The sequence below is a fragment of the Hordeum vulgare genome, chromosome 3H, assembly GCF_904849725.1.
Source record: "Hordeum vulgare subsp. vulgare chromosome 3H, MorexV3_pseudomolecules_assembly, whole genome shotgun sequence".
NCBI lineage: Eukaryota > Viridiplantae > Streptophyta > Magnoliopsida > Poales > Poaceae > Hordeum > Hordeum vulgare.
This window is the reverse complement of record NC_058520.1, coordinates 471,239,711-471,250,287: the sequence shown is the minus strand read 5'-3', so window position 1 is coordinate 471,250,287 and position 10,577 is coordinate 471,239,711. Positions and strand designations below refer to the sequence as shown.

Below are 10,577 nucleotides of genomic sequence, written 5' to 3'. Positions count from 1 at the left end.
CTTTGTCTTTCAGAAAGCCGCGCCCACTGATTCTGAACTGAACTAAAAACAGAAACTTCTGATGCATGTCACCTAGGTAGCCCTCCGGCCGTGCAACCTTGCAAAAGGGTGCTGGCGAGGCGTGCAATCGCTTGAGACCATCTCAGATTGTTCTTTCTTTCCTTGGAGCAAGAGTAAGGGAGACTTGGCATCGTATCTGCAAGGGTTCCTTCCTTGCCCCCCTTTAAACCCCAGTTTTAAACTGCCCCAACAGAGGTATAAAACCATCATGTGTGTCTCTTGTCATCTACACCGCTCCATACCGACAAACCGAGAACATCAAGAACCTCGGAGAAAGCTTCTCGCAAGCCGCGGCGACGAATCATGGGTGTTGTCGGTGCCCTTGCCAGGCATTTGGATTCCCTTGTTGGGTAAGCAGAGCACACCTTTGTATTCGCATTTCATGCCTCATTCTTTCAGCTGCTGCTTTTGTTCATTTCCTTGTGAACTTCCAGACTTGCACTCTAATAAAATCCGTGTTTCTCCTATGTTGCGCTTCACAGGCCAGGAATCATGCTGCTTTATCCGCTGTAAGTGATTCATCAGAAACAACGGTTGGCTTGAGAGGTATTTCAACGCTGTGCTCTGAATCCTGACATGGTTTTCCTGCACTATCAGGTACGCGTCGATGCGCGCGATCGAGAGCCCTTCTTCCCTGGATGATCAGCAATGGCTCACCTACTGGGTGCTGTACTCCCTGATCACCCTCTTTGAGCTCTCATGCTGGAAGGCTCTCCAGTGGTAAGCCAGCAGCAACCATGACCCATTTCTCCTCCTCTGCTTGACTAGTTCAGATACTGTTCTCGGGGGCACTGGGTTTCTCAAGATTTCGCTCTGCCTATGTATGTATGTATGTATGTTTCAGGCTCCCTCTTTGGCCATACATGAAGCTCCTCTTCTGCTGCTGGCTGGTGCTGCCAATCTTCAACGGCGCGGCCTACATCTACGAGACGCACGTCCGGCGCTACTTCAAGATCGGCCAGTACGTGAGCCCCGGCTACAGCGAGAGGCAGAGGAAGGTGCTGCAGATGATGAGCCTCGACGCGCGCAAGTCCGTCGAGCGCTTCATCGAGACGCACGGCCCCGGCGCTCTGGAGAAGATCATCCAGGCCGTGAGTCATCCTTGTTCCCTACACCACCTGCATACATGCTCTTTTGTTTCTTAATGTTTCTCTCCATCTTGTTTTCCTCCTTCCTGATGCGATCGATGGCTTGACTTGTGCATGCAGGCTGAGCAGGAAGCCAAGAGAGCCTAATTCTATTTAGCTTGTGGTGAAGTGAAAGACATTCTTTCAACCGGGAGAAGAGAAACGAGTGGAAATGGAAATGGAAATGGCTGCCGTGTGCTGTGATCAATATGCTTGAGCGGTTGTTATCCTTGTGCCGTGTGCGTGCGTTTGATCTGTTGGTTGGGCTTGGCAAGATACCTTGCTGTACATAAGAGATGATGAATGAAGCATTCAGGCTGTACATGTGAATGAAATGTGATGTGATTTGCTCAACACGAAATGGAGCACAACCACAACAAGTCTCTGAATGAATGAAACCCATAGTCTTTATAACAGTCCAATTAATTAACCAATTAATTCTGAACATATCCCTGTCTCTCTCTCCACTGAACACGAACGGAGATGGCTGCTCACTTGCGCCGATTATTCAGGCACTCCTTAATCCTTGAGATGAAAACCAGTTATTGTCTATACCTGTTACAAACTGCATGCATGGCGTATTCATCGCAAAAGGCAAAACGAACCAAAAAAAGAAAAGAAGACAGGCTAATGCAGGCGCGTTTACGGATCGAAAAGAATTACTACTAATCCATTTACATGCCCTTGTTTGTTGGCGAGCGGAAATGGGTACTGGATCGACCACTCACTCACTCACTCGCAGAGATGGTGTCATACTACTGACGGGATCAAAGGGACGCGAGCGTGCTGATGTCCACCGGGTAGGCGTCGTTGGGCGATTGGGCTTGGTAGGACCTCCGGCCGACGATGATGTTGGCCGCCTCCGACGGGTGGAAGGCGTCCCAGAAGATGTGCTGGTCCCTGTTGGCGCAGGGCGCCTGGTACGGCAGGCACGTGACCTCCCCGTTGTTCCGGCCGACGCCGCAGCACCCGGCGGTGGACTCCGTGAACCCGTAGGCGGCGGCGTTGGCGAGGATGTCGTTGAAGATGTTGTATGCGTTGATGTAGGTGAAGTGGGCGCCGGGGAGGGCGTTCATCTGGTCGACGAGGCCGACGAGCCGGCGGTTGAAGATCTGGATGGCGTCGTCGATGCGGCCGACGCAGGTGGCGCCGTCGGGGCTGTAGCGGGCGAGCTCGTTGGGGGCGCAGCCGACCTGGCCCACCCCGATCAGGGCCACCTTCCGGGCGCCGTAGCTGTACATGGCCTGGAGGTAGCGGCGGTAGTCGGAGATGAGCGAGTCGGCGAACTGCTCCGGCGTGTAGCGGCTGCCGGTGCTGTAGAAGGCCGGCTGGAAGTAGTTGTTGAGGTAGTCGTTGCTGCCCATGCCCACCGTGAAGATGCACTGGCTCAGCCGCTCCGACGCCGTGTCCCGGTCGCCCAGGATGTTCACCAGCGTCTGCACCGCCGTCTGGTAGTTCTGCACCTGCCCCGCGAACGGGATCCGACCGCCCTGCAGCATCACGCCGCGCCGATTCATTCCACCATGACATCATTTTTTGGCTATGTACGTATATAGCATGATGGTTGTGAGCTTGTGATCTGTATATATACTCTACGACTACGTACCAGCTGCTGGCCGGTCTCGGCACGGATCCCGGCGGCGGCGGAGGCGAAGTTGACGCCGTTGAGGAGCTGGTCGCCGCCCGTCGCGGCGTAGGGAGGGATGAAATTGTCGAAGCCCAGAAGTTGAGCTGCATGCATGGTAAAATCACAACAAGGTTAACGTTTTGAGCCGTGACGTACGTAACCACCATTGATGCTGCACATGTAGGAGTACCATGCGCGCGTACGTACGTAGAAATCTCTTTACTAGAACAACTATCATGTTTTTGTTATCTGCAACGCGACGAGGCGAGACGATGGATCTAGCTAGTGGTGAGTTCGTGATGCGTGCATGGATCTATGCCCGCCCCGGCAAATTTAATTCCTTGTAGCCCTCACCGAACGCTGCAAGTACTATATCGGCGGGTTGGCCCACGCTCGGACGTGACGGGTGCCAAGCCAAGAAAAGCTACGGCCACATTCCTCTATTTACACACCCACCTTGACTATTTCTACTACTGCTACTGCTGTACTTGGGAAGGATCGGAATGCCAGGCCAGCTGCCACCGTTTTCTATCTATCACCTGACCCAGATACGCATGCAATGCATGCACGCATCACCCATGACCGCCATAAACATCCATGGCCGATCGTGTCCGAATGCGCTAGTGTAGGTGTAGAAGTAGACGACAATTCATCTATCCTAGCTACTACGTACCCTGTAGTAGTTAGCTGAGCTCCTGTGTATATACAGGCAGGTAGGTAGTGCATGCTGACGACGGCCAGGTTAATTAATCTGGGTTTGACGACGGCCAGGTTACTTAATTAATTGATTACCGATGACGTCGACGGTGGTGAGGCCGTTGGTGAAGCGCCCGGACGGGCCGCCGGCGAAGTCGATGCCGTAGGGCGGGTAGTTGGCGCGCGCCAGGGACACGATGTAGTTGTTGTTGCCGTTGTCCACCAGCGAGTCGCCGAAGATGAAGTAGCACGGCACCTGCGGGTCGCTCCTCGCCACCGTCGCCACCGCCGCCGCCGCCACCATGCACGCCAGCCGCCACAGATCCATGGCGCCCGCGCACGCACACGGCTAGCTAGCTAGCTTCCGACGAGAGAGGTAGCTCTAGGCTCTAGCTAGCTAGTAGCTACAGCTAGGCACACGGGTAGTGCAGAGGAGATTGATCGATGGACGAGGAGGAGAGAGAAGTGGAAGTGGATATGGACGGAGAGGGTGGTCGACCAGAGGAGCTAGCACGAGTCACGCTTGCACATGACACACGGGACTGGGCAAACATATATATAGGCGCCGCGCGGGCAGGGCTGCTGGGGCGGCGATGGAGCGGTACCGGAAGGAAGCTGCAGTGATAGCAGATGGACTCGTCACTCGTGTGGGCGCGCTCCACCTCCACTTGCGTAGATAGATAGATTGTTGGTCGCGCTTGGTGGGCGAGCTAGCCCCAGTAGTCCAGTACACTACTACGTACTCCCTCCGTTCCAAAATATAAATAGAAGTCTACATATGAAACAAAATGAATGAATCTACACTCTAAAATATGTCTATATACATCTGTATGTAGTCTATTAATAAAACATTTTTAAAGACTTATAGTATTTAGAAACGGAGGGAGTACGTAGTACTGATCGAATGATCGAGCTTTGGGTGTAACTTAATTCAGTGTTGGCCGAAAATACAGTTAATTCCACCCGGCTTTCAGACGGATCTGTGGTACGTACGGTTGCACTTAGCTGGCTGCTGCAGCGGTCGAGTGGAAGTTTAATCACTGGCCCGCCTGCAGTGCTTAGACGGATCTGTGGGTAGTATGTTGCAGCAGCTTTTGCATACAGTTCATTTAATTCTCCCGGCCAACGGGGTTCAGTTCAGTGAACATACTACTGGTAGTACATGCATCTTGTTAGTATCACTCCGCAGCGCACTGGCAAAATGCATGGCAAGTGGGTACTGCATGGTGCTTGCATCGCCTGCATGGCAAGTTCTGTACTGCTAGTGCCATGCTTAATTACTGGTACCGGTGGTTTGGTTCGGTGTGGCGTGGGTCTGCGCCGCACCCGTGGGCGTCATCCAGTGAAGCACATGAACAGTTTTTACCGTGTGCCACAGTGCCATGTTTTTCGTTTCAGAATAGGACAAGCCGAGGAGGGCATTTTCACACACCCCTCTTGAAGTAAGTACCTGCATTCGTGCAAGCCCCCCCTCCTGGTGCAACTGCTCTGTAGTTTTATCAGCTTCATTCTTTTTTTTTCGATATAAAGATCAACTTCACCAACTTCACTATTGAGGGTCATCAATTTAAGCACCTCAAACAAATTAAATGCAAGGAAAACAACACGCAGTCTCTGGGAGCTGTGAGAAAAACCACAAACTTGCTTCGTTCCTGTAGAAAAAGTTGGTCTGCTCGCACTGTGACTCGCGAATGATCGTTTCCACGAAAATTACAGGTACAAGGCAGTACCGGTGGAGTACCAACCAAGGAAGCATTTCATCACCTTAAGTGAGGCTGCCGTTAGGCCGCAGCGGCAAGTAATTAGGCATGGACGACGTACGTCGACACTAGCCCGTGAGACGGGCCATAAACCACGGCATGGAGTCCGTCGACGAGCATAGGTGGCACCTCCATTAATGCCGGTAGGAGGAGGAGGCAACGCGAGCGGTGAGCGCCTTCAAGTTGAAGGGCGGTCGGCCGCCCCCAAATCATGCAGGTTTCCCAGCGCTTGCGGCAGCGCGAAGCACAACAAACCCGAGCTGGCCTGCATTCCGCGCCGCTCAAAACCCGCTGGCGCACAGCACATGCACGCATGCATGCATGTCACCCGGAGGAGAGGGCGACCCATCGGAATTAAGCAAAACAGCTAGTAGAGCCTGGAGCAAGACGACCTACCACGGCGGCGCGTTACTCGCGGCTGCAGGTAGACAGAGGCCGGGGCGGCTCTGGCGCTTCGTTTCCATGCAGGAACAAACTTGCAAAGGACGAGTCAGTGATTGTAAATGGTCGGGTCGCAGCCGTGTCCCGTGAGTGGCCAAAAGGGCAGGATAGGGTGGTTGTTTCAGAGAATCTGATGTAAACCTTGCACCTGCAGGGAATGGTACGATCGTGTTTGGTCAACCTCTGACAATGGCTGCTTAGAGTTGGAGAAGAGAACGGCTTACCTTGAGAGTCATGCACCGCAGCGCAACCGATTTATTACTAGTACCAGGCTCCCAACAACCTGACTTAACTAGGACAGACGTAAAGCACCGAATTTTAAGACGCCATTTGGGATGAAGACGAAGTAGCATAGCATAGCATGGACAATGCCGCAAAATTGCTGGATCTGTTGGCCTGGGAAACGACCCTATGCCAATCAGACACTCCAGCAACATTGCAAGAACGTGACACATCCACCTATGTATTGATTTTTATGGAAGGCCTTGCTAGGAGTATATATTTTTTTTGAGGGGGGGGGGGGGGGGGTATAATGGATGTACTATAACTTGGTTTCTAATACTTCGAGTTATAGGTCTGAGTTTTTCTTTCCCGGGGGTTTATATGTTTCTAGGTTTGAGTTTGACCATGTATATAGAAAAATATATTCACATGTACAACATCAAATATGTATATACTCGCAAATTTACATAAAATATGTATAATGTCAAAATACTTTTTGTGATGAATCTAATGGAAATTTTTTTTGGGTTGTACATGTTAGTATATTTTTTGGCATACACGATCAAACTTAAAGATATTTGACTTAGGATAAATTAAAATGGAGGCGGAGGGAGTATTGATTGATAGCCGACTTCACATCAATGATGAGTTTGTTTTCGATGACAGGAGCCCGACCACTAAGAGTTAGATACCACTAGCAAGCATGTTGGGGGTATATACCCAACTGTTTGACCCGGCCAAAAGGTATGACCCTGTCCACCACCACGCGGCTCGTGGGTCACCCCGCTCGTCGGGTCACCCTGGACGACAAGTCCCAAGGCCCAGTGTGCAAGACGACATTGGGGTGGCTCATGAAGAGGCCTAAAGGGCGGCTCACAAAGAAGGCCCGGGAAGAGGAGCGAGAGCCGAATTATGATTCAAGAAAAGCTAGTCCAAGTTTTAGTAGGACTCTATGTAAGTCTATCCCCTTCAACTTATATAAGGAAGGAAAGAGCACCCAAGAGGGACAAGTGAAGTTAGACAAGACCAGTCGCGGAGGCAGTGGGTGCTGGCAAGGGCCTCCCCCCCCCCCCCTCCACCCACTATGCTCTCACAAATACACCTATGTGTACTCTTAATCCTTTATTTGTCAGACAAAATTAGGTAGGTTTAGATGATTTGGTCCCCTCCCCCCCCCACCCACTATGCTCTCACAAATACACCTATATGTACTCTTAATCCTTTATTTGTCAGACAAAATTAGGTAGGTTTAGATGATTTGGTCCCCTCTAGCATTATATGACATGTTTCGGTCCCTTTTATATTTAGTTTCTGGCTCCGTCATTGGACAAAACAAATCATTAGAGATAGACTGATTAAAAACTCTTAAAATTAGAGGTAGCGATTTCGTACCCTTGTAATCGAGATTTTTCATCAATAGAACACAAGCATGACGTATATTTTTACCTCCATAGAAGGGGCCAAACTTGAATAAACTCGCGTCTTTCGATTTCGACCAACCTCTCTCAATCTATGACATAGTTGTGATGACCTTATACCTAAGCTCTTTCACGAAAACATTTACCATGACAAAACCACGACAAAGCAGGTTGATGCATCCGTAAATAAATAGTGAAAGGCCGAACACCAACGTGTACAAATACAGTGTCAACTAAAGGGTTGCCGATCCTCACACTACCGACAGATAATTCATCAATCGTCAGTGGAGAGGCTTCATACGGCTTCTCCTGAGCAGTCAGTCACTACTCATTACTCACTACTGATGGATGCTGTGTCATTTCTAAAAGGGTTCGAATCTAACAATGAATACACAGGTTGGTGAGGATCAAGGCCACAAATATAGGTAAAGATATGATGCCGATTAGTCCTGTTTAGGTATGATGAGCTGATGGCACACCAAAGACAGTACCGTCATGGCGTCTCTAGTTTGTAACGCCGGATCAATCAAACGGAACACGTGATTAAACGCATGAAAGAAAAAACATGACTAGGTGCTGTTTTGTCTTGATTTCTCTGCTCGTTTTTTTAGTTGATTTCTCGGCTCGTATTGCCAGACCCCAACGCTGGAGACAATGGCAGCTTGAAGCCAAGCTCTACAAGTTACGGAGTACTGGCTGATGCTTGTGTGGCAGTTTATTTATTAGCTCGCCCACATTACGTTATTTCCTGTGTAGAAGTTGGGCCTGGCGTTCGGCCGCGTACCATGGATGTCACGCGCATTCACGTCTCAAACCGCGCCAAACTGAGTGCGAGCATTTGGAAGTTGGAGTTACCACGGCAGGCATTTCTTTAGTATACGTAAGAACTGCTGGTAAACATAAGGTGACCGGTTGGTGGAGCCATGCAGGGGAAAACAAACAGGAAAGGTTACATAATTGTTCTCATCATCAAGTCACTCGCAGTACATGGGCCCCGACTAACCACTAATTCCAACAAGCACTGATTCAAGGTGTTAAGAGATGGCATGATAAAATATTCTAGAGAGAACTTTCAGTTTGTAATGCTCCATCAGTTCACAAATATAAGATGTTTTAGATATTTTAATATAAATTACATATAAAATGAAACAAGTGAATAAAACATACTAAGATGCACACACACACACACACACACACACACACACACACATATATATATATATATATATATATATATATATATATATATATATATATATATATATTTCACTAGCAAAAGGGCCGGTGCGTTGCAACGGGAGAAAAAAATACAACACGCTTTTAATTTTTTTATAATCATTTTGATTTATTAAAATAATAAGCTAACTAACTAATGTAGTCAGTCCTATCCTATTTTGTTAAGAAATCAATCCATCTATTGTTAATTCCACCATGATGAGAAATTGAGCGGGACAAGCAAAGCAAAACAAAGAGGCTACGTGAATTGATCAATGGACTGTTATCTTATTTCACTCATGGGGTAGAGAAGGTGGGATCAGATGACAAACTGAAGGTGGTGTTCCATTCTCTGTCTCTACAACAATACAATCTTACATTCAATACATTCATTCATCAACAAACAAATTCCCACAAAACAAAATTTCTTGCCGGTGCTTGGCACACGGTTGGAGGCATGGGAAGGGGATCTCACCAGATGATGAGTTCCTGCCGGAGAAGGGGATACGATGAGGGGAGCAAGGGTTAGGCACCTCTATTTGGCCATAAGGAGTCGCCGTTGCCGCGCCATAACCTCGGAGTTCCCCGTGTGAGCCATGGAGGCCCGCCTCCACCTGCAAGTACTTCGCTCCGTCGCGCCGCCGCCGTTCTGCATCGAGCAGACGCATCATCCCCAGTCACTGTAGCTGTCGCGTTGATTTGATCCAGAAGCTGCGCTCGAGCGCCGAAACGGGGGCAGCAAGCGGGCAGAGGTACGGCCGCAGAGGTGGGTGGGTTGAGATCGACAACAGTGGTGGTTGAGGTCGGCCGCGGCGGCGAGTGGTGTGGCAGCGGCCTGGGCACACGCCAGGGTGGACCAGGGTCGACGCAATGCGCTCGAGCGCCGCAACGGGGGCAGTGAGCGGGGAGAGGTACAGCCGCAAAGGCGGGTGGGTTGAGATCGACAGCGGTGGCGATTGAGGTCGGCCGCGACGGCGAGTGGTGTTGCGGCGGCCTGGGCACAGGCCAGGGTGGCCCAGGGTCGACGGGAGGAAGCGATGCGTACGGGCATAATTTTTGCAGCGAATCGGTTTTTTCCTTTTACCTTGCAGATAAATAATGGAGCACGGGTTGAATAACAAAATTTACAGGGGCTTTTTTATAAAAATGTCACGGTGAGTTTCCCGACGGAAGCAATAGCCTCTTTATTATTAGATATAGATATACGCATTGATTATACCTCTTTATCATTATCAATATACTTCATTAAATAGTCTAAGATACCTCAATATGAGTTTTGTTGAAAAAATATTATTTGCGACTTACTTTTTATATTATACCTTTTTCACCTATAAATAAAGCAGTATGTACGTAAACCTTTGAAAATATGTAAACTCACATGATATTTTTCATGAAACCCACTTTAAGGTATCTAGTAATTATTAATGAAGTATATTAAAAATAATAATGAGGTATAAAAGAGTCATCCATGTGGTACATGAAGAGCGGGAGTATGTACTCCCAAGAGTATATATATAGTCGCGCTATTCGTCATCCTGGATGAGGAATAGTTATTCTTCACCCCCTCCTATTTTAATATCAATGCATCGTATTTTTACGTCCCGTAAATTTTATCTTAATTCACACCTAAAAAGGAGATGTAAGAAAATACATATTCACCGTAAAATTATTTTATGTTACTTATATTTATGAACGTAAAATTATAGTGTAAAATATACACAAAAACAAATTTTCAGGTCTTGTGACCCATAATTTTGTTTTTTATGCCAAATTTTACGTTGTGAATCAATATAAATGTAACTATTTGTATATCATATGTAATTTCTGTATGAAACAATCGTAAAATTACCTCGGATGAAGAGTAACTTATTCTGCACCCTGGATGATGAATAGTGAAAGCTAAGATTCCTCTTAAAATTAAAATCATTTTATGGCAGTTCTTTGAAAATGTCGTTTTTACTAGAGATAACATGCAAAAAAGGAAGTGGCATGGGAACCTTGTTGCTCTTTC

General features: G+C 48.3%; 2 protein-coding genes across 2 annotated transcripts; one reads left to right on the top strand and one right to left on the bottom strand.

The window, feature by feature from the left end:
• The first annotated feature begins 228 nt into the window (after window positions 1–228).
• On the top strand, window positions 229–1,509 carry LOC123444333 (HVA22-like protein f). The gene is made up of 5 exons (XM_045121019.1): window positions 229–410; window positions 543–569; window positions 658–780; window positions 905–1,151; window positions 1,269–1,509. The coding sequence occupies exons 1-5, from the start codon at window positions 364–366 to the stop codon at window positions 1,293–1,295; spliced, it is 471 nt and encodes a 156-aa protein (XP_044976954.1). The 5' UTR covers window positions 229–363; the 3' UTR covers window positions 1,296–1,509.
• Window positions 1,510–1,576: 67 nt separating this feature from the next.
• On the bottom strand, window positions 1,577–4,120 carry LOC123444332 (GDSL esterase/lipase At5g45670-like). The gene is made up of 3 exons (XM_045121017.1): window positions 3,607–4,120; window positions 2,794–2,918; window positions 1,577–2,677 (listed from the first exon to the last, which is right to left on the bottom strand). Exons 1-3 carry the CDS (start codon window positions 3,836–3,838, stop codon window positions 1,955–1,957), a joined length of 1,080 nt encoding a protein of 359 aa, XP_044976952.1. The 5' UTR covers window positions 3,839–4,120; the 3' UTR covers window positions 1,577–1,954.
• Between the last annotated feature and the right edge of the window lie 6,457 nt (window positions 4,121–10,577).